Source organism: Sus scrofa, chromosome 1, assembly GCF_000003025.6.
Source record: "Sus scrofa isolate TJ Tabasco breed Duroc chromosome 1, Sscrofa11.1, whole genome shotgun sequence".
Lineage (NCBI taxonomy): Eukaryota > Metazoa > Chordata > Mammalia > Artiodactyla > Suidae > Sus > Sus scrofa.
This window is the reverse complement of record NC_010443.5, coordinates 264,432,806-264,456,652: the sequence shown is the minus strand read 5'-3', so window position 1 is coordinate 264,456,652 and position 23,847 is coordinate 264,432,806. Positions and strand designations below refer to the sequence as shown.

General features: G+C 42.9%; 1 protein-coding gene across 21 annotated transcripts in view; it reads left to right on the top strand.

Moving 5' to 3' along the window:
- Positions 1-23,847, top strand: part of DENND1A (DENN domain containing 1A) — a 522,363-nt gene that overhangs the window by 366,699 nt on the left and 131,817 nt on the right. For all 21 annotated transcript variants that reach the window (XM_021074670.1, XM_021074685.1, XM_021074709.1 and 18 more), the window contains one exon: positions 1,311-1,436. In XM_021074670.1, coding sequence (XP_020930329.1) covers positions 1,311-1,436 — 126 coding nt within the window. The remainder of the gene's footprint in view (positions 1-1,310; positions 1,437-23,847) is intronic.

Genomic DNA, 23,847 nt, shown 5'->3' with positions numbered 1-23,847 from the left:
TGAATTAACTACTTTGGCTCATCCTTCAGATCTCAATCCAAGCCTGTTTCTCTCCAGGAAGCTTTCCTTGACCTCCATGGTGAACTCTATCACAGGATCAGCGTGATAGCAATGTCACATGTATTGGTATTTTCCTCACTGGAATGTAAGTTTAATGAGGGCAGGACCCCTGTCTGGCTTTGCTCAGCATTGTATCACCGTTGACTCAAGGCTACTAAGTTGCACAATTCCAGGGGCGTTTTTCTCCTGGGACACAGTTTGGTGTGCCCAGAAGTTGTGCAGTATGGCATCCTGAGATGACTGGCATAGTGGAAACAGACCAGGAAGTCTGATGTTATCGGTGATGTTGAGGGCAACAGCCATCGTGACACAGTCTTTCCTACGTTAAGGATTCATAGGAGAGATCTCTTTTGGTTGTCACCTTCAGGAAATTTTGTGTTCATTTGTGCAACTGCTTTGGCCCCCAGGAATCTCACTTCTCATGATTCCCTTTCTGTTTTGAACACGAGGAGGCTCTTAAGTCAAATCTGCAGTCTACTTCTAGCTACCATATAAGACCTTATGGCTCACGTTTATATATTAAATCTAGACCTGGCTTCTTCTTTTCCGGTTGCATTGATTTTCTTGTCTATTTTGTTTTAATTTGTTGGATACATATCTATAAGTTCTATAAGTGTGTATCCGTAAGTCTATATAATGACTATTCCTTTAGAGTCTGAAGTATATAGTATTATATATTATACATAATATATACTTTAATAAATATATATTTAGAGTATGAAGTATGATGTATGTAATAATATATGTTGTAAATAAGCCACTTACTTCTATATTTATAAGTAATATGAAGAAGAAATGGAGTTGAAACTAAAGAAAATTGTATAGCTTGGGCTCAGATTGCAAGACTTCATATTCCACCTTAGCCACTTCTTGGGTTTGCTCCTAGGCATGTGTGTAATCTAACCTCTCTGAGACTGTTTCACCCTTGTAAGACAGGAACACAACCCCTTTCTTAGACAATTGTAGAAAGAATTAAAGAAAACGTATGTGAAAGCAATTACCTGGCACATTGAAACTGCTTAGAAGGCTTGCTTTTGTTTTTATTAGATATGCTCTAACTGGAGCAACATCTATTTAAATTTCAAAAACCTGCCCTAATATTGGGTGCATTTTTGTTCTCCCGGTAGCTGAGGTGTCAAATCGGTCCACCTCCCAGGGATTTTCTAGAGTTCTGTTTCTAGTGCTGGGCATAGCCGGCCGACCTCCTCCCACCCTGCCTTCAACATGTGTCTCCTTTCTCCCGTCACCAGATCTCTTCACTGAAGAGCCGGCTGAAGAAGGTCTCCACAACAACGGGTGATGGTGTGGCCAGAGCTTTCCTCAAGGCCCAGGCCGCCTTCTTCGGCAGCTACCGAAATGCTTTGAAAATTGAGCCGGTGAGTAGCTTCGCGGCATGTCACGATTCCATGCTCAGTCAGGGTTGACAAACGTACCTCAGGGGCCATAAGAAACCTGCTGTTTGTCTGATTGGTAAATTCACCAAGAGAGGTTGTGCGTGTCTGTGGGGGCAGGGGCAGGGGGCGTCCTCACTTGCGCTACCTCTTGGCACAAGGAAGCCGCACCACCATGTGCGAAGCCCTTCTGCTCCTGTGGATGCTGAGGTCCCTCCCTCCCTGGACAGGAGCCCCCACTGCGTGTCCAGTGCTCAGGGCTGCACGCACACCTGCTCCCACCAAGGATTCCCAGTAAGCTTGAGAGGTAGCAGTGATCATCTCCACTTGACATATGAGGAAACTGAGGCTCACAGGAGCAATAACTCGCTAACCCATGGGAGAGCTAGGTAGGTGGTCCCAAAGCCCATGCTTTCCCACCGCACCTCACTGCTCTTTTCCTGCGAAGGGACCTCTCCTCCACACTTGAGAAAGCAAACCATCCAGGGGATGACTCTGCTTAGTCGTCCCAGAGTATTCTTGGTGTGTTGGTGACGAAGTATGCTGAGGACTAGGGGATATGTTATCTGCCTCCATGGCCCTTTAACCTTTCCAAGCCTCTGTGGCCTCATCCTTGAGGCGATTAGTTACTGTGAGGCTATGAAGAGACCAGGTCATCCCTAAAACCGAAGAAAGTACCAGTTCTCTCAGCTTCAATGAGAAGCTTTCATCCGATACCCCTCTACCCAGCCTACTCTGAGCCTCTTGGCCAAGGAGAATGGGGAAATTGGCCCAGGGACGTGGGTCACTGCATAGGAGAGGCCGTGGGCGGGGACCTTGCCGACAGCCCTTTTCTCTCCGGAGCTCCGTGGAGCTCCCTTGTCCTGAGCAGGCGGAGATGCAGCCTCACCCAGCCTAGTCAGAGTGGGTGTGGGGAACCAGCACAGGTCACGCTGCCTAGAGGTCAGGGACATTTGTTTTTGTTTTAACCCATAGAATTTTATTAGATTATTGACAAAAGTTGAGTAGATATCAGGCAATGCATTCCGTGTGCAAACTGACAGTGAATCTTGATCATGCTTCCTCATATGCCACCGTTATATTTTGCTAAGTACTTTTTTACCATCATGTATCCATTGTGTGAGTAAGTGAAGCACAGAGTGACAGCACGCCCCTTGTTTTCCCATCACCCGGAGGGAAGGGCCGGGGCAGTGGGCGCTCAGGGCACAGCAGCCTACCACCACCATCCTCCTTGTTCCTTTGCCTTCCATCTAGCACTTAGGCCTGACTCTCTGCACTGCCTCAGTTTCAGGTAGTGCTGCAGTCACATCACAGAAAGGATGCACTACTCTTGCTTCCTAAGAACTGCTTCCCTCAGGTCTTCTAAAGCTCTTCAGCTTAAAGCAAGTTCTTCGTGTCCTGCTGTCTCCAAGACGGGTGACTCTGATTCTTTGTCCCGACCTTGGGCCCAGCTGAACCAGTCAGTGTGGCTTTGAGAGCTGGTATAAATTCTGTTTTCTTCCCATCTTTAAAGTAAGACTGGGACAACTGGCCCGGTCCTTTTCTGAGGCTACTGGGAACTGACAGGCATGAAGTATTATTTCCCTCCTTACAATGATGTCAGTGAGGTCATGTGTACATCTAGAACCCAGAGGCTGTTGAATCTGGTGCATATTTCTGGGTAGATGATCTGGCACAAGTTGCTCTTCCAGAGAAGTTTATGGTTGTACGTGCACTTGGCTCTCAAAGGCATTGGATTTAAGGATGGGAATGCTGGAGTTTAAAGCCTGGCTTTGTACTTCTAGGCTGTATGACCTGGAGCAGGCCACTTCATCTCTCTAAACTTCAGTTTTTTTCACTGTGAAATGAAGATAAAAAGACCTATTTTTCTACATTTCCAGATGTTATAAGAATCAAATGAGCCATAAAACCTTTCATAGGAAAGGTGAAACTTGACCGGTATCTGATGGGTAGGGTTTAAACAAAGAAAGACAGCAGTTTCTCTTCCTGTGGTACACGTGGAGTTATCTCAGGCAACAAAGGCTTGGAGGCAGGACCCTTCTTGTCCACATTGTCTGAAGTCATGGGTTTGGGTTGGAAGATGGGGCTGCAGGAGAGGTTGGACCCAATTTGACAGAGCCTGGGATGCTGGGCTAGGCATGTGAGCAGAGATGTGATGTAACTAAAGTCATCTTGACCAGAAGTACAGCAGTGGACTGCGAAAGAAACTGAAAGCAGAGACCAGGAGACTGTTAGGGAAACTCAGAAGAGAGCCCTCCAGTGGTTACACCAGGAAAAGATACCACAAAGAAGAACTGACTAGATGAGTCTAGTAATAAATGAAATATGGGAGGTGAGGGGCAAGAAATATCAACATGTCTCCCAGGATTTGGATCTGGGAGAAGATGGTGATGCCCACTGTAGGAAAATGGAAAGCTGGATCCAAAGGTGTTTCCAGTAGCAGATTTACAATGGTGAACACAGGGAACAGACTGAGAGTCCATAATGATAAACAACTAAAGTATATCCATGTTATAGAATATCATGTAGCCATTAAAAGTAGCATTTTGAGGTTAGGATGATGAGGTTGGTTGTAAACGCGGTTCATTTCATTGAATTTGCCATTCCATCATAAGATTTACCATTATTTCATGTATCATTAAGAAAGAAAGAGAAAAGAGTGCTGCCAATTATAATTGAAGAGTGCCATCAATTGTAAGACATCCAGATTTCAGACATGTTACAATGTGAAGAAACTTACATCTTAGACTCAATGAAATAAGGCAGATTTGTCTTACTTTTGGTCTGATTCATCTGTACCAGAATGGCTTCCCCCCTCCCCCGCCCCGTAAGGCCAAGAGAGAAGCCAGAGGGCCTGAAAGTTTCTGACCAAGCCTCATCATGTTACCTAGATTGTTTTTAAACCATACATTTAATGCTAGCCAATTCTCCTCATCTAAAAATTGGTATAACAACACTTCCCTTACAGATTATTTGTGAGCGTAATTAAAATAATGACCACAAAGGGCCTGTGAGCCCATGAAGGGGTCAGGGGTTTTGGAGTCAGGCCGTGACGGGCGTGCAGAGCGGTGCCTTAGATGAACCTGCCTGTGTGGCAAACAGCACAGAGCTAAGGGGATACAGTGCCCTCCATGGGGCCACCTGTCTTTTAGTTGTTTCTCTGGTTATAAAAATAGCACCTGCTCTTGGTTTAAAAAGAAAAAAAAAAAAAAAAAAGATTTAAAGTAACAGGACTGGAAATGAGAAAATACCTAAAATCTATCATCTGGAGTTAACATATTAGCATGTTTCCACCAAGGTTCTAGGGTTTGGGGGGAGGGGGGTTCATTTGTTTTCTTTTGTTTTTCTTTTAGAGGGTCGAGATATTCCTGGCAAAGCAGTACATTCCCAGTTAGCTAGTTTTGCCTCTTAGTGTATTGTAAGCATTTTTTCACATCACATAAAAACTCCTCTTGGAGTTCCCGTCGTGGTGCAGTGGTTAACAAATCCAACTAGGAACCATGAGGTTTCAGGTTCGATCCCTGGCCTTGCTCAGTGGGTTAAGGATCCGGCGTTACCGTGAGCTGTGGTGTAGGTTGCAGACGTGGCTCGGATCCCGCGTTGCTGTGGCTCTGGCATAGGCCGGCGGCTATAGCTCTGATTCGACCCCTAGCCTGGGAACCTTCATATGCCGTGGGAGCAGCCCAAGAAATGGCAAAAAGACAAAAAAAAAAAAAAAAAAAAAAAAAAAAAAAAAAAAAACTCCTCTTAAATATTGGCTGTGCATCTCCCATTTGGTGACCCCAGGTGGTTCTCAACCCCAGCTGTGGCTCAGAATCACCTGGGGGGCTCTTAAAGTGGCAACTATCTGGGCCCCACTCACAGAGAATATTGTCCACTTCCTGCAGTCCAGAACCAATGCCAAGGCCCACCACATCATCCCACCTCTGGTTCTCTGAATTGTCCACAGTCTTCAACCACGCGATGGTGAACAGCTTTATATAAATCTTCATTCACAGTCTGAATTATTTCCCTAGGTGAAATCCCCAATGTGGTTTTACTGGGTCTGAGGACCCAAGTACATTCAAGGCCTTTGATTCGTAAACTGAAGGAGAAAGCTGGTCACCAGAAACGGTTGGTAGCCTGGAGGGGAGACTCTGGGACAGGCCAAGTGGAGAGCAGCCCAGGGCCGAGGGTGGCCTGAGGGCTCGGGCCTGGGAGGCATGTGCAGGGCACCAGCTTCCCACCCTGGCTAGTGGCCACAGTCATGGGACTCAGGTCATTACAAAGTCAGAGTCTGGGTTTTTTGAAACATGAAACATGACAGACTAGAGGATGCTCTTTTCTGCTTGGCTCCCACAGGGCCAGGAGGGGCCGACCTCGCCCCAGAGGCAGAGATGAGCAACAGCTCCTCCATGCCTCAGAGCTCATTCGTTTGAAATTTTTAATTCCTTGGCCTTTTTTTTTTTTTTTTTTTTTTTTTTTTTTCATTTTCCCTCTCCTACTGGAAAAAATTCAAAATGCAGCTGGCTAGGGAGTCCCAAACTTCATTTTCTTTCCCCTGCCTGGAAGGGAAGAGGAAGGCACCCCCCTGGCTGAGTCCCAGCCACATGCCAGGCATCAGGCTGCCCCACTCCACCCGTGCCTTCTGCTGTGTGCCTGTCCCAGGGCCAGAAGGTCTGTGTGGGCTCCCTGGCAGGGTCTCTTCAGGGCCAGGTGGGTTACTCGTCCCAAGGATCAGAAAGTGAGACCTGAGGGTATCCAGCTGCAAGTCTCCTACCTGTTCAGTGGCCTTCCCCAAGGTCACCCCCCTTGTTGGCATCTGTGGTCTCAGAGATTCCCCATGAGCTCGTTGCTGTCCATGTTACAGATTGGGGAGAGTGGCTGAGGTTGCCCCTGACTTCTTGGCAAGTGTCAGAGCCAGGAATCAGACTCAGGTCGGCCTGACTTGAAAACCCAAGCTTCTTCCACCACACCACTTGCCCGTCTTTGTTCTGGTTGCCTCGTGTTTCACGTTAACAACCCGCTCTGCATTTCTAGCACCGGGCCCGGGTCATGGCAGAGCGAAGGCATCAGTGCATGTATTTGGAACAGTGGATGGAAGGATGGGTGAGAGAAATGAACAAACAGAGAAGTGTGTGATGCCGGGGTTGGCCCTGGGCCTCTGTTCAGTGCGTACACATTATATCCTGTCTTGTCTTTAGGCTTTGGAGGTTGGCGCTGCCTGGCAGAGGGGAGAGTGTCAGCAAATCACAAGGGCATGTGACCCATTTTTCAGTCACCTGGAGAATATGAGGTACAAAGCCCAAGATATTTAACAATATCAGCCAAGCCAACTTGTTCTTCTCCACTTAAATGACAGATCCACAAGCAGCCAGGCAGCCCCATTCGGAAAAACCCCCTTTATCCGTGTCAAGCGGCAGCTCAGGCTCTAGCTCATTTATTTAGGCCTTTCTTGCTCTCTGACACGCCTCCTAGCAGTTGCCAGGCAACTCTGGGAGTAGCAGTGTGTGTTAGGGATTAACTAGTTAGGGCTGGGGTCCTTTTTGGCAAGAAGGGGATGAAAGAAATGATTTTAATTGCTAGGCCAAGGATCCTTTCTCTGCTGGGTAGAAGATTGCAACTTTTGGAGGATGTGTATAGCAGTGTGGGTCCTGAATTTGCTGCGAATGGTCCCCTTTCTCCCTCCTCGGGAGACCAAATGAATTTTAAAAAGAGTCTTATTTTTCCTCACTCTTTTGTTTAAAATTATATCATCTTGAAATCTGAATAAGACTAACCAGCATCCTCTCTTTGGAAGACGTTTCTTAGCACAGTGGCCTCAGTTTTAAAGCACTTTCAAAAATAGAATTGTGTGCTTTAATTACATCCTTTTTTCTGTCCATAGTTTCTTCTTTCATAGCTCGTGCTACGTGGAGTCATCTTAAAGCAGCACATGTGAAGGTGCTTTTACCATATCTGGCCCATAGTCCCTGATAAATGTTAGCTCAAAGAGCAAAACTGATGGAGATTGGTGCTCCAACGTGCATTCTGTTCTGTGCCAGTAGCTGTGGAAAGGCCAGGGTAGATGGCCCACCATGAGTTGTTTGTTCAACAAGCTTGCGTGGCTCTCTCTGGGGCATTCTGCTGGTTGGGCTTCCCCATTATGAATGGAGAACAGCCCCTGCCCACAGGGAGCGACGGCTGAGGTGGGGACGGTAAAGCTAGTTGATGTCAGAGCCGCAAAGCAGGCTGTGCAGGCAGTAGGCAGCTCCTCCTGGCCAGCTTGCTTAGTCCTTCCCAGGAGGACCAGCTTCCAGAGTCAGCCATGGGTACGCTGGCATCATCCATCTTACAGCCCCTGATTTTGCACTTGATTCTGCTGAGTCATATTTATCCACCTAAAACCCCTTGAAGACAGAGAAGTTAAGATAAAAGCAGATTGATAGCCTGGCTTTCAAGCATGAACAGACGAGGCTGTGTTAGAGCAGGTCAGAAAAATACCATATATATCTGTCTCCTGTTTGAGTAACACCATTGATCTCATGGTTTTTTAAAAACAAACAAACTGTATATGGTCTTAGTATAACGGAAAATAGAAAAAATATTTACAAACTAGAAAAACTAAAATATCACTATACTTCAATTGAATGAACACAACTACCTCAACTACCTTTTGTAAATTCTTGCTAATTATTTTTCTTTATGAAGACTATCTACATAGTTACTATCAAATCTAAGTTAAAAATTTGTTTCTCCTCCATTTAACATTACAGCCTTGGCTTTTTTAGATAGCTGCAGAATATTCTATCAAGTACAGCTACCGTAATTTCCGTAACCACTCTATCATACTGGACATTTAGATTGTTTCCAGTATTTTGAGATTATGGTTTTTTAAAAACAAACAAACTGTATATGTTTTTAGTATAACAGAAAATAGAAAAAATATTTACAAAATATTGCACTAAACATCTTTGAATAAAGCTTGGATAACACTTTACTTTGAAGTCTTCTGAGTAGAAGAAATTCAAGTCTGCATGCAGGAACCTGACTTTGGGTGCCAACTTGTCGCAACGTGGTAAGGAAGCAGATTTCCGTTGACTCAGCCTAAGAGCAGCCCAAAATGGAGAGATTTAGGATGTTTTGTGGTGTTGTATGCTCCCTGCCCTCCGCAGAGGCAAGTAGAGTATACCCAGAACACACTAAAAGGATGTTACTAATTTGTCTGTGCCTCTATCTTGTGCTAAAAGAAAGTTTGAGGACCTTGAAAACAATATGTATCGCACAGCAAGCCGAGATAAGGAAGTGAGGAGAGCAAGGAAAGGGAGAAATCAAACGAAGCCCAGAAGGGGCTGGGACGTGTGCCTCTGTGCTGGCTCTGAGGCTCCCCGAGCAGCTTGGCAGTGGTAGAGCTGGGAGTCAAACCCACGTCTGTCTCAGAGCCCTTGCTTTTTTCTTTTTTCGATCACGGTAAAACATACGTCACATAGGATTTGCCATTTTAACCGTTGTTAAGTATATAATTCAGTGGGATTAATTACATTCACAATGTTGTACAACCACCGTCTCTATGTATTTTCAAAATTTTTCATTACCTAAATAGAAACTCTGAACTCATTAAGTAGTAACTCCTAATTCCCCCATTCCACCAGCCCTTGGTAACCTAGTCTACTTTCTAACTTGATGAATTTGTCTGTTCTAGGTATTTCATATAAATGGAATTGTATCAAATTTGTTCTGTATCTGGCTCATTTCACTTAGCATGATGTTTTCAAGGTTCATCCACATTGTAGCATGTGTCAGAACCTCATTGCTTTTATAGCTGAATAATATTCCACCGTATGTATGTCTGCACCACATTTTGTGTGTGCATTCACCCGTTCATGGACACTAGTGGTTTCCACCTTTTGGCCATTGAGAATAATGCTGCTGTGAACATTCCTCGTGAGTCTCTGTTTGAGTCCCTGTTTTCACTTCTTTGGGATATACACTTAGGAGTGGAATTGCTGGCTCACATAGTCATTTTATGTTTACCTTTTTGAGGAGCTAGCAAATCGGTTTCCACACAGAGCCCATGCATTTTTAAGTGGACAGTGGTATGTTTGTGAAACATGGATATGTACCCATGAAAGTTCTATAGGGAAAGTTGGTGAACGATTTCCTCATTTTCCAGTTTGTTTTAAGCAAGTAGGTAGGGAATTATAGCCAAGCCTACAGGCCTGAGCTAAATAGATGCATTGACGTAGGAGTCAGAGAAGGGTCTGGTGACTCACCGGCTACCATTTTCTCTTGTTTTTGTGTTCATCCCAAGTCAAGATCATGTCCTTGAAATGAAACAGGGAGAAGGGGAGGTGCTCCCAACATCAGAGCTCTGGGGACCACCACTGTAGCTCTGTGGCTCGGGAGCATGATGGAAAGAGTATGGTCTTTGGAGTCACCTGGGTTTTAATCCAGGCTCTGTCATCCACCAGAAGATAACCTTGCGTCTCAATTTTCTTGTCTATAAAATGGAAATAATGCCTACCTTGTAGGACTATTGAGAAAAATAGCAATAGTGTAGCTTTTTGCTAATAGCACATGTTAGCCAAATGAGAGTGATCTTTCCTGGATGACAAGAAAGTAAAGGAGGAAGGGGAGGAGAATGAGATGTCCACATTCTAGAAAAGCCGTGGCCATCCTTGTTCAGCAAGTGTCAGGCTACCTGGAACCAGTCAAAACACAATGAAAATCTGGCCTGTTTATTCCTTTTTTTTTTTTTTTTTTAAGTTAACTGTGAAAGTTTGGCTTTTGTCTCAAATAATACATAAAGGATTTAGAAGAAATCATATTTAATTATTTCCTGTGGTATTTATTTGATAATTATTCCTTCATGCTATTGCTCACCAGCACTTACAGGCAAATGGGAGTGGTGGTACCAAGAGTTTTAAATTCAGAAATGCTTTAGGGTTAATTTTCGCAATGCTTAAGAGAAAATATCATTGAGAATCTTCTTTCTCTTTCATCACAATATTTTTGGCCTCTTGGGAGAAGTTGACCCTTGCTCCATATTGGCACCAAATCTCCCCTCTTCTCCTCTCAGGGACACTGATGGCTCAGGAACCTGGTTTGGGAGTCCTGGCACCCTGAGTCACACAGTAAATGTTCACTGAACTGAAAGTCGTTGTTCTACAAGTAGACTGCCAAGTAGAAGGTTGGTCCTTAAGTGAGAGAAGATGAGAAATGGCAGGAAATCCCCCTAAACACAATGATCAAGCTTAACTGAATGATTTCAAAGAGCATCACTGAATATGATCAAAATGAAATTCCCATAAGTTCTAAAATTCTTGAAAAATAAAACATAGCCAGTGTACCTTAAACTATCCAGGAGGAATTCCAGGCTTTCACTTGAGCTCTCTTAATAGTTCTGGCTCCTGTCTTACTTTGTTCCTATAGGATGGAATCATGTTTTGTATTCCTTGGAGTCCCTTGCATAGTCTGATATTTAGTAGGTGTTCATTAAATGTTGAACGAATGGATAAGCAAATGAGTGAATGATACCTGATTCTACTGTACTGTGCATCAGAAAGACTGGTGGTCCTATTTCAGTGTTGTCCAATATAGATGCTTAGTTTAAAAAAAATTATCCATAGCGTCATCTTAGAGCATGAGAAGAATCTGACACAAACACCACACCGGGAATGTGTAAATGTAAAACAAAGGCACAGCCCAGCATCTGCATGGTAGCTAACCACAGGCAGTTAGGATCTGGAGAGGACCACCCTCTGTGAAATCACCACGTGCAGTAAGTATTCGTTTCTAGTTAGGAGAATTCAGAAGGCAACTATATTAATGGAGTAAGCAGAATCCTTGGTGGCAGAAGCAGTGGCAAAGAGAAATGCTTACTGTTACCAGCATTTTAAGTCAAATGATCTCACTTTAGGGTCTTTTACGTTTTCAGCGAGACTCTGAAAAGGAAGCCTTTCTGATCCATTTCTAAGCAGTGATAACATTTGACAATTTAGAGCCTGGAACAGTGATATAGGACTTCATGTACGTAGCTAGACTGTGAGCTTCTGAAGAACAGGATTTTGTCTTATTCTTTCTTATACCCCTGGCCCACAGTAGAGGTCCAGTGACATAAGGTGGAGTGATGGTGGGTTTATTCTGTGGAGGATGTCACACTACACGATGATTAGAGGATAAAATTGTAGATTTCCTTCCCTACCCTCCAACCCCTCAGACATGCATCCACGCTGATTTTCTGTGGGGTATGGGTATCATCTCGGATATATACAGTCTCATTCAGCCTTATGCTCCTCTTTTACAAAGAAATGGAAGCCACAGTGTAGTGTCGTGATTACTCACGTATCCCTGGCACAGAGCCTGGTTCGTCAGAAATGCTCAGTAGTTCTCTGTGGAGTAAATGAAGTTGCAATAGTCCCTAGTTACTGTGTCCTTAGTAGTTTGGGAGATGCAACAGTTTTGTTAAATAAATCATTAGGATTTGAGGTCTTAAGAAAAAGAAAAATGATATGAAGTATTTATTTTATGCCACATTCTTTACATATATTCCCTTATTGATTTTTACAATCCTCATATGGAAGAAAGTGGTGTAGCCCCATTTTATTGATGAGAAACCAAGGCTGGGAAAGGTTAGGTCGTTTTTTTAAATAGTGACAGAGCCAGGATCTGGACTTTCCATTTGCCTAATTGTAGCAACCATGCTCTTTCCTCTGACCACTCACCACAACGGTGATAGCCATATGGTCTGTGTTATGTACAATTGGAGGGCATCTCAAAAGAATACTGAGCTGCTCTCCTCTTAAAAGTCAGTATCTCTAATCTGTGCAAATGTTTCTTGGAAAATACAGGTTAAATTAACACCATTTATAAATTGTTTTGCAAAGGGGAAGTGTCAACATTTTTTATATCTTTTTAAAAACATACCTTTAATAGATAAATTTAATTGCCCAATATTTTGTTGTTTAAATATTTGATATTTATGGTGATAATTGGATGAAAAAGTAAAACACGTCCAAGTGCAGCCCTCCCTCCTCTTTTCCTTGGCTGACACCTAGTGGCGAGCTTTCTGGTAGCAGTGTTAATCTAGGTGCTAAAGGCTGATGGTTGTTTTTTAGTTGATTTTAGGATTTTTTTTTTTAATCAGTTATTTTCATCATAATAAAAGTTGCATTAATATAGGGTTAATTTATTAGGGATCATAACGGCGGAATTTCTATTTGATTTGACATGAATTTTAAAGTCAGTTACAATCAAACCTTCGCAGGAAGTGATACAGGTATTTAAAATCTTGGTATCCTTACCCCCCCGACCCCAACCTGACGGAGTGGCCACCCTGCCCTGGGCACGGACTTGCACGTAACTGACAAAGAAGACCCAGTCCTGCTCTCAACAGCTGTAGCAGGCAGAGAGTTTTACTGCATGCGGTAATTGTAGTAGTAGCATTTTGGACAGGATGGTAGACCACCAGAGGCACCTCCGCCTGGATGCTGAGGGAAAGCTTCCGAGGGAATGATGCCCCTGGGATGGCACCTGGCAGGAGGAGTAGCTCTTCCCCAGGAGCAGGGGCAGAAAGTAGCTCATGCAAAGCCAAGGGGCATTGAAACGCATGGCATGGCCAGGTCCTGTGAGCATGCGTGCACCTGTGGCACAGACAGAAAGGAGTGTGGCTAAGGGCAAAGTGGAAAAGGGGACAGTTCCAGTCCATGAAAGACCTAGGAGGCCGCAAAAGGATTTAGCCCACAGCATAGAGCAGCATTTCTACAGCAGTGGTCCTTGAAATAATAGATCCACAAGATGTTTTAATGTTTTCTGATCACGTACCTTGTGATTGTCCTATATTGCATATTATACCTCTTCTTTCTTTTTAGATCCTTACAATGCACATTACTTACAGCCCCACTACAAAGAAATCTAGTTAACTTTGTTTAACCCAGCATTTTTCAAAACCCTTTCCCCACGAAATACTTATTAACATTCCATGCATCTACTACTTCTCAGCACAGTTTGGGAAACACTGCTGTAGCTAATGATTGATGATGAATTTTTCTTGCTCAAAGGACATGGAATTAGGATACCGACTGTGTTCATTTTACCCCAGTCTCATTGGTATGAGCTTCAGGGGGAAAAAAAGCATATTCCATCTCCAAAGCATTTCTTGTTAGACAGAGGATCGTGGCCAGCAGGTGGTCTTAAGACCCAGAGCCCAGCCATCGCTTGCCTTTCTCAGCACAGAGCCGTAAGCCACCAACTGGTCCCCTTGGTCCTGCCACTTGATACTGGTATCAGGATCTAACCAGGACAACAGGAACCCCTTCAGATGTTTATAGGAGGGAAGACAATTCAAGGAAGTGGTCATACAGCTGACAGAGGAGCAGAAAGGTAATCCAGAGATTACAGTAGAGCTGATGTACCTGAGGCCAGGGCCAGGGTCACCTGATGACAGCCAGAACCTGTGTGTCTGTGCCAGGGGCGCTTGAGTCAGAGAGGAAGCGAACTACTGCTGGACAGCTCACCCAGGGGCCGGGGAGAGAGGAGAAACACTCTAGAAACACTCAGCCCTTCGCTGTCCTCCGCCTCCTCCTCTACCACCAGCACTCCACATTTGCCAAACCAGGCAGGAAGCCAGTTGACTCCAGAACCCAGGGAACTCGGCCTCCCCTCTGTACAGAATAGAGAAGAGTGAAGAGTGGGTCTGAGATCAGACAGGCTCAGAACCCGCACTCCCACATCTGAGCGAGATATTAAGGCTATTTAGTGACATGCCCCTCCCCGGGCAAATAATAAACAACATAGTGAAGTTAAAAGCCCCTTGATTTATAGTTAGATCTGGAGCCAACCTGGACTCTCTGCCTCTTCCCAGCTTTGTGACTCTAGGCTTATACTTTCCTGAACCTTAGTGTCTGACTTATAAACTAGGAAAGAGAATCTCTACTCAAATGATCCTTCCACAGGGTGTCCTTGACATATGTCTGGCTGGTTCCTATTTTATAATGAAATAAGAACAAGGTATTGAAAACTTCGAGGGCTTAGCCTGGAGCTAACAGGAGTGTTAGAAATCCACATATGTTGATCGACTACTCCAGACTTCAGTGAATGGGCTGAAATATTATTAGCTAGCAATTATTATCTAGTAGATGTCTAATTTCTTAACATATTCACTTCCCGGGGTTGTTGGAGTGGACAAGCTTGTAATATGTGCAATGAAATGTTCCAGTGTTGGAGAAGGACTCCGCCTGATTGTAGTTCCAGTTCAGTACAGGCTAAAGAGAGTGGAGATTCCAAGAAGCTGCCACGTAAGGGATCTGAAACCTTGGGAAGCCCTTCCCTGCTGAACCACAGGGGGTTTTTGTTTGTTAGTTTTCATTTTGTTTTGTTTCATGGGGATAGAAATGCCATCCTCCTAAAATCATTTTGAGGGAGTTCCTGTCATGGCTCAACAGTTAGTGAACCCGAGTAGCGTCCATGAGGATGCGGATTGGATCCCTGGCTTTGCTCAGTGGGTTAAGCATCCAGCGTTGCCATGAGCTGCAGTGTAGGTTGCAGACACGGCTCAGATCCCGAGTTGCTGTGGCTGTGGTGTAGGCTGGCGGATACAGCTCCAGTTGGACCCCTATCCTCGGTACCTCCATATATCGCAGGGGTGGCCCTAAAAAAAAGACAAAAAGACCAAAAAAATAAGAATAAAATAAAATCATATTAATAATTAAGCGAGGTGGTGGATGTAAATACTTGTTCTCTGTTCATCGCCCCCACCGTCCGCAACAGGTTCTGGAGGCAGCTTCCCTTTTATCCAGTGAATGCCCGATTCACCAGCAGTCACATTCCATGGAGTTGTGGCAGGAATTTTGGAAAGCCTTTAACTGGAGATTATTTATGTTTGGGTTGCTGGTCCCTGTTAGTGATGTGTCCTGGCAGATCTCCACTCACCCTGTTCTCGTCAGTCACAGTTCACTGGCGTTATTCATGACCCATTTGCTTGAGACTTTTTTTTTTCCCCCCATATTCCTCCTGTGATGCACTTTTACTCTCATCTTCACAGTATCGAAAATGGTCTGTAGGTTTGAAGGTGTCCTGAGCAAGTCAGTTGTCAGCTTAAAAGGTCATTATCTATTCTTTGAAGGGGAGCTTTAATCGTGAGCTGATTAGTTTTATCCTCTGTTGAGGAATTTTACACCCAAGAAATATGGGAGGGAAGAACTTGCTATGTATTAAATCCCTACTTCTTGCCCTTTATTTATATCTTCTTGGTTAAATGTACATGTGTATTTCCCCAGTGTGATAGATAGGGAGCTTAAAGCAGAGAAAGTTAAAAAAATTTAAATCAACAACTTTAAACAAACATTTGACAAGACCCTGCTATTATGCCAGACACTGTTCTAGGTGCTTTGAGATGCAGCAGCAAACAAAATAAAGTCCCAGACCTCACATCTCTATGTTCTAGGTGGACACAGACAGGAAACAAAGATGAAAGTTAATATATAATGTGTTAGGTGGTGATAAGTGTTGTGCAGAAAAAGAAAGCCAAGGAAGGGGATAAAGAGAAACCCCAGGTAAGGTAGGTGCTGGTAGGAGATGGAGCCAGGATGGAGACCCAGGCTGTCTGCCTCTAGAACTCATGTTTTTTCCACCGGTCCCATGCTGCTTCTGATCCTCTTTGGTGATGGTTCCCAGCATCAGGTGAAGAAATGTGAACTCTAACATCTCACTTCTTAGTCCGAAGTTGATAATTCAGTGTGTCAGGGTGGTGACTTTGCATTCCTAGGGTACAGAAAACATTTTTGCTGCACTCCCTGCTGTCAGCAGCATGGAACTGTTTCTTTCATCTCTCTAGTTTCCCAAACACATTTAATCTTGATGCAGAAAGCATCTTGCCAGCTTGGACTCAAGCCCTAATGCTGGGGAGATCAGTCTACCCTAGAGGAAGGTCTCTGTGACTGCTGGGCTCAAAAGAACTCATAGCTCTTTTCTCTCTACTTCCAAGAAGTGATGTTGTAGGTATTAGCTTATGTAAGCTTAGTATCGATTTCATGATCTTTAGTTATCGGCAAGTCAGTTTAATTCCATAAGTAGGGACTGGGAACCAAAAGATGGATCAAATATGGAACCTGCCCTCAAGAGTCAGATAGACCTAGATTCCGCTTTTCTATTGATGTAATACTAAGCACATTCATCAGACCCTCTGCTTTAGTTTCCCCATCTGTAAAAGAAGAACAAATATAATCTGCTTCATAGGATTATTGTGAAGATTAAATGAGATAATACAGAATGGTGCCTGGCATATGGCAAGAACTTAATACTTGTTGCCTTTTTAAAAAAATAAGCCTTATATTTTAGAGCAATTCTAGGTTCACAGAAAAATTAGTAGAAGGTACAGAGATTTCCCATATACTTCCTGTTCCCACTCAAGCATACCCTCATCCATCATCAAAAACATTATTATTGTTTTTTGGCCACGCCAGAGGCATATGGAGGTTCTCAGGTGAGGGATTGAACCTCCGCCATTGCAGGGACAATGCCAGGTCCTTAATCCTCTGCACCATGAGAGAGCTCTTGGGCTTTAATATTTTTTAAAAGTAGTTTTCTTACCCAAATGTGTATCTCTAGATGCTATAGTTTAGTCTTGTCCATTAAAAAAAAAATTATATGGCTTTTAAAATTCTCTTTTAACTTATAGGTTCCTCATGCTAACTGCATGATCGTGATGCATGATCCTCTGTATTTCCTGCTAATTGGTGACTGGGTTTTGAGATCGAATAGACTAAGATTCAGTCTTTTTGGTGATATGCAGGTGGTATTTGGCAAGACTATAGGAGACATATCAAGTCTGTTTTTTTCTCTTTTTGTGATTTTTTTTAAGCCAGTGATGCTTAATACCTGTATTGTAAAATGTTGATATTCTTGATTTATTGTTTATCTTTCATTTATTGATTAGAATATCTTTATAAAGAAATTCTTTCCTTAATTTACAGTGTTATTACCCAGTGTCAGAATTCATACAGCAAAGATAAGATAAATGCTTGATTCTTCCCTATATTTACCTGTTTGGTATAATGAATTGGTTGCCTAACACCCTCAAAACATGGCAGTTCTTTTGTATATGTATTATTTTGACCTAATGGAATTAAACATATTTGATAGATTTGGGTCAGTTACCGTTATTATTGTTATTGAAACTTAAACTATCCCATTGCAGCCAGTGAGACTTTTTCATGTTGGCTCTGAGATTTTTTGGTTGTTTTTTACATGACCCTAGTAGTCTTTGACAGTTCCCTTGTTATCTGCTATTACAGGACACTCCATGCACATCTTGTACCTTTCCAGCCCACAAACCTAGAGTCAGACATTTCTTTAGGAAATGTTGCACTGGCTTCTTTCAGTAAGAAGTAATAGCTCAAGACCAAAACCCAGGTGCTTAGGATACTCACTACTCCTGGTCATTGTTTCCAGGCCTTTTCAGTGGACAGGGGTAGGAGGTACACACATATGCGTAATATCCATGTGCGTAGAGGTGTATCTAGATACCTTCAGTCCAAGTTCAAAACTACAGACCTTTTGCTTAACCTCTTCTCTACTGCATTTGTCTTTCCTCTCTTCTGTACTGAGAATTCTGGTTCTCAAGGGGACAGAGGATAATAGAATTACAATATCCCATAATTACTTGTTTACTTTCACACACAGAAGCTTCGGTAATCCCTACAAATGTTACCACCAGCATGATTACAGAAAATCTTTTAACTTTGTTTTGCATGTTCTCTCCCTATTCTCCCTGTAGGTTTTGGCCGGTTGAACTATATTTACTTTGCTGGAACACACAGCCATTACATCCTAGACACTTTCCCTCTCAGCCCTCACTTAGTCTCAGTCTTCAGATAACTATAACTTGTTTTAATGGTGATAGCTCTTTGGCCATTTTTGGTTGTCAAGCTGGCTCCCTGGCAGCTTCCTCAGGAAGGTTCGTGGAAGCAGTATTCCCTCTGTCGTTAAAGGTTGATGATAATTTTTCTGTGTCTTTTCTAGATGTGAGTCAGTTTTGCTGGATATAAAATCTCTGTCTCCTACTTTCTTTCCTTGAGGATCTTAAATGTGTTGATACATTTTCTTTTGGCAAAAAAGTATTGCTGTCAAAGTCTGATAATAATCTTAATTTTCTTCCTGTAAAAAAAAAATCACATGTACTTTTTTACTAGATGCTAAGGATTTTTTTCTGTTTTAAAGTCCTGTAATTTTATGAAACTATCTCGGATGGTCATTTGGGGTCTGTAGTCTCATGTATATAAAGTGGTCTTTCAACATATATGAAACACATGACTTCAAGTCATTTTTCAATCCCAAGGAAAAAAAATTTTTTGAATGCTATGTTTTAGCTTTGACTCTGTTCTTTTGCTTTATCTTTCTTTTTCAGAGGCTCCAATTATTTGTATATTCAAATCTTCTTTGGCTATCTTCAATATTTTTGCCTTCTTTTAAATCTCTATTTCTTTTTTCTTTTTAACTTCATGTTATTATTGAGATAGAATTCCTCTTTTTTAACAGTTTTTTCTTTTTCTTTTTTTTCTTAAAGTATTTTCTATTGAGTTGATATGCTCTTATAGTCTCTCTAGTCTAGTCGTCACTTCAGAAGAGAGTTTTTCTTTTATTTCTAATTCTTCCCTGAGTTCTATCCCTGTGTTTCTAAGTTTTTATAATTCAATCATATGTTGTTCTTTGCATAGTTTTCTTAATGTTTTTAGCTCATTTTGACAGAGTAGATTGCAATTTTAATCTATTTGTGGGCTTATCCTTCAAGATATATTTTTGTGGACATATCTTTCCCCTTTTTTCCTTATAATTCTGTGCCTTTATGTTATTTATTTTTATGTGAAATTAGTTTTCCTGACTTAAGAATGAGGTAGAGTTCAGGAAAGCTATTCTGAACTTCACAGAGCTCCCTCTTCTGTTGTTTTTGGTAGTGTTCAAATGTTAGACAGCTGCTTTGTGAACCTTTCTGGCTGTGTTCCCATCTCCCACTTTGATCTGGACCCTCCTCTCTCTTGTCCCTATTCTGCTCAGCCTTGGTTCCACTCCAGCAGCTTCTCCCCAATGTGTATCCCTGGCTTGGAAGGGAGTCCTGACATGTTCTTGTTCATTGGACTCATAGGGGCTGCTTCTTCAGTCCTTATTATAGGTCCCTTGCACTCTCAACTGGTGCAAAGATCAGAACCCTCCTAGTTTCAGCTGTGTTCTCTCTCTCTCTCTGTCTGTCTGTCTGTCTCTCTCTCTCTCTCTCTTTTTTTTTTTTTTTTTTATCTTTTTGTCTTTTCAAGGGCCACACCTGAGGCATATGGAGGTTCCCAGGCTAGGGGTCTAATTGGAGCTGTAGCCACCGGCCTAGGCCAGAGCCACAGCAACATGGGATCCGAGCCACATCTGTGACCTCCACCACAGCTCACAGCAAGACCAGATCCTTAACCCACTGAGTGAGGCCAGGGATTGAACCCACAATCTCTCGGTTCCTAGTCAGATTCATTAACCACTGAGCCAAGACGGGAACTCCTCAGCTGTGTTCTTAAAGTGGCCCATTGAGCTTTCGGCAAGGTCCTGTTAACTATTTGGAGGTTCAGTCATCCTCACATCTGTTCATGCAGATATGACACCAAGCAGGTATATTGGTGATTTGCAGTGTTGTTGGTTTATACTCACCTGCTTGTATATTTGGGGTTCATTGTTCACCTAGTTTTTCTTTTTTGCTAATGTTGCACATGTGTCTGAAGGTTTGCTTTCTAATTGTCCTGCCTTTTTTATGTGAGGATTTGAAGATATTGAAAAAAATTATGCTACCACAATTATCACCATCACCAAATTCCCAGAATCCTTCTTTTCTGTTCTTCCATCTCTTTCTTAGAAGTCCACAAATATAGTAAGTCCCCTCATGAAACTTACATTCTACTGGACGAAGATAGGTAGTAAACATGAAAAAAGTGGAAGAAGGTGATTGCACATAGTGACAAGTGCTACAAAGAAAAAATACTGTAGGGTAGGAAGTAATAGATTTGAGGGAGTATGGAGGTGCTTTTTGGTACTCTGCTCCAAGGAGGTGGTGTCTGAGCTGAGACCTGAATGATGAGAACTAATAGGTGTACAGATATTTGGGGTAAAAGTATTCGAGGCAGAATATACAGCAAGTACAGAGACCTGAGGTAGGAGTGCATTTGGCCCATTTCAAGGACAGAAAGTGCTTCAACATAGCTGAAGCAGAGTCATGGGAGGTCAGAGAGCCAGGCAAAGTCTGGATTGTAAAGCACCTTGTGGGCTCAGGAAGAGTTTGGATTTAACCTCAGTACGGTAGAAACCATTGGAGGGACTTGAAGCAGAAGAGGATCATGATTGAGTTCCAAGTTTCAAGAAGCTTGTTTTGGCTGCTGTCTGGGGAGAGGGCTGTAGGGGCTCTGGCGATGTCAAGGAATAGTCACGGGGTCTGGGGAGAGACCACTGTGGCCAAATGGAGATGGAGAGCAGCAGTCAGATTCGGGGTATGATTTGGTAGCAGGACTTGCTCATGAGTTGGATGAGGGAAAGAGAAGAATCAAGGATGTCTTCTAAGATCTTGATCTGCCTCCAGTTTCTAGTCTTTTTAAATCTTATTTCTCAGAGAAAGTCAGGTAGAATGTTGCTCCTAAACAAGTAGATAGAGACTATGAAGCAAGTGGGGGAAAAAACAAACTAAAGAAAGATATTTGCAAATTTAATGGATAGAGGCTTGGTTTCTAGATTATATAAAGAATTTCTATAAATCAGTAATATATGAACAGACAATTCTGTTCAGATACTGAAAATATACTCGGGACACTGAAATTAAGACTCAGGTATTGAAGTTGCTGTCGTGGCTCAGTGATTAATGAATCCGACTAGGAACCATGAGGTTCTGGGTTCAATCCCTGGCCTCGCTCAATGGGTTAAGGATCCGGTGTTGCCCTGAGCTGTTGTGTAGGTCACAGACACAGCTCAGATCCCGTGTTGCTGTGGCTCTGGCGTAGGCCATTGGTTACAGCTCCGATTAGACCCCTAACCTGGGAACCTCCATATGCCACTAGTGTGGCCCTAGAAATGACCACACACACAAAAAAAATTACATTTGCACCTATTAATTTGGTACCAGATACTTATTATTGGTCACTATGCAGAGCAATAGGTGTCCTTATCTTGCTGTTTAAAGTGTGAATTTGTACCTCAGTTTTCAAATTTGATGCTATTTTATAAAAAGTCAAAACTCTTGCCCGTTAGGCTAGAAGAAATGTTCAAAGACTTTCGTAGCAACAAAAAAATGGAAAAAATTCAAATATACATTTAAGGATAATAAATTTTTTTTTTAATCTTTTTGCCTTTTCTAGGGCTGCTCTCTTGGCATATGGAGGTTCCCAGGCTAGGAGTCTAATCGGAGCTGTAGCCACCGGCCTATGCCAGAGCCACAGCAACGCCAGATCCTTAACCCATTGAGCGAGTCCAAGGATCGAACCCGCCACCTCATGGTTCTTAGTCAGATTCCTTAACCACTGAGCCACGAAGGGAACTCCATAAACTATTTTTATATGATGAAATATACAGCCATAAAAAATAGTGAATTAGTGGAGCAACAACAGGGATGAACCTTAGCAACATACTGGACTAATTTTTTTAAAGGCTCAATAGTAAGCAAAACTAAATATTATTTAGGCCGCACAGACCACAAACATGTGATAAAACTTATTTTTAAAAAATAAACACTTTAGAGAATGAGAAGCAGAATTGCGGATAGAAGTTATTGGGGTCTAGAGAAAGGGATAGGAAGAGACAGTGAAGGGACATCAAGATAATGCAGTGATTGTATCTGTTTATGTTTTATTAGGCTCCATACCTTAATGCAGGTTACATAGTCTTTCATGTGTAAATATAAATTATGTGGCGAACTCAATGAAGTTATAAACTAGATAAACTGTTAATAATTTCCAAATTTTATTATTATTTTTTTTTCTTTTTTGGCCACTCTGCAGCATATGGAGTTCCTCAGCCAGGGATCAGATCCGGGCCACAGTTGCAACCTAAGCCACAGCTGTGGCAATGTGGCATCCTTAACCCCACTGTGCCAGGCCAGGGATCAAACCTGCATCCCAGCACTCCCAAGACACCACTGATCCCGTTGCACCACAGTGGGAACTCCACTAATTTCTAAATTTTATAATATCATAATACTATGTTTAAAATCCAGCCCAGGGATTGCAAGGTCTGGACCCCTCTAGTACAACACATTTCCTAAGGGTCTTGAAATGTGGCTTGACCCAGTATGTTGAAGTTTAGATTTCCTCAGAGGCTCTGGAAGAGAGTAAGAATGTAAGTATGTAAGTAAACATTTTTTTCCCAGGTTTTTGGTAACTAAACCCAGATAATCCAATTTATGGCCTTTATCTTTGCTGGCTTTTCAAGAAAGAATTAATTCAGAAACTCTGTTGGACAGGTAAATTGCTCCCTGCAACTTTGAACAGGGAGTCTCAGCATGATCTGATGGGTCCCCCTCAATAGTGGCAGCATCACATATCCTGTTTTAAAACCTGGAGTTCCCGTCGTGGCGCAGTGGTTAACGAATCCAACTAGGAACCATGAGGTTGCGGGTTCGGTCCCTGGCCTTGCTCAGTGGGTTAACGATCCGGCATTGCCGTGAGCCGTGGTGTAGGTCGCAGACGCGGCTTGGATCCCGCGTTGCTGTGGCTCTGGCGTAGGCCGGCGGCTACAGCTCCGATTCGACCCCTAGCCTGGGAACCTCCATATGCCGTGGGAGCGGCCCAAAGAAATAGCAGAAAGACAAGAAAAAAAAAAAAAAAAAAAACCTACCTGACTAGTTAGAAGATGCTTTCCTTCCAGTTTCCTAGACCTCCCGACACCCCCCACAGTATGGGTACCTGCAAAGAAATCACAGTCACCAACCTCCAAACTCCAGGAAATTTGTCTTTCTAAACTCTGCCTATAGCACAAGAAATGGCAAGTCTGCTCTGGAACCTGAGAAAATCTTCCTCTGTTATTTGGAGGAGTAATGAGGAACTCTGTTACTTAATGAGATAAATGGTATTATTATACTGTTTCATCTTATCTGTTTGGGGTTTTTTTGTCTTTTTGTCCTTTTTAGGGCTGCACCCGAGACACATGGAGGTTCCCAGGCTAGGGGTCTAATTGGAGCTGTAGCCACCAGCCTAGGCCGTAGCCACAGCAACACCAGATCTGAGCCACATCTGCGATCTACACCACAGCTCACGGCAACGCTGGATCCTTAACCCACTGAACGAGGCCAGGGATTGAACCCGAAACCAATGTCATGGTTCCTAGTCGGATTCATTTCTGCTGCACTATGACAGGAACTCCTGTTATTTAGAACCTTTCTGTTCTAAACCTTCGAATGCCAAAGGATATGGGAAGTAGATTCTGGTTGCCT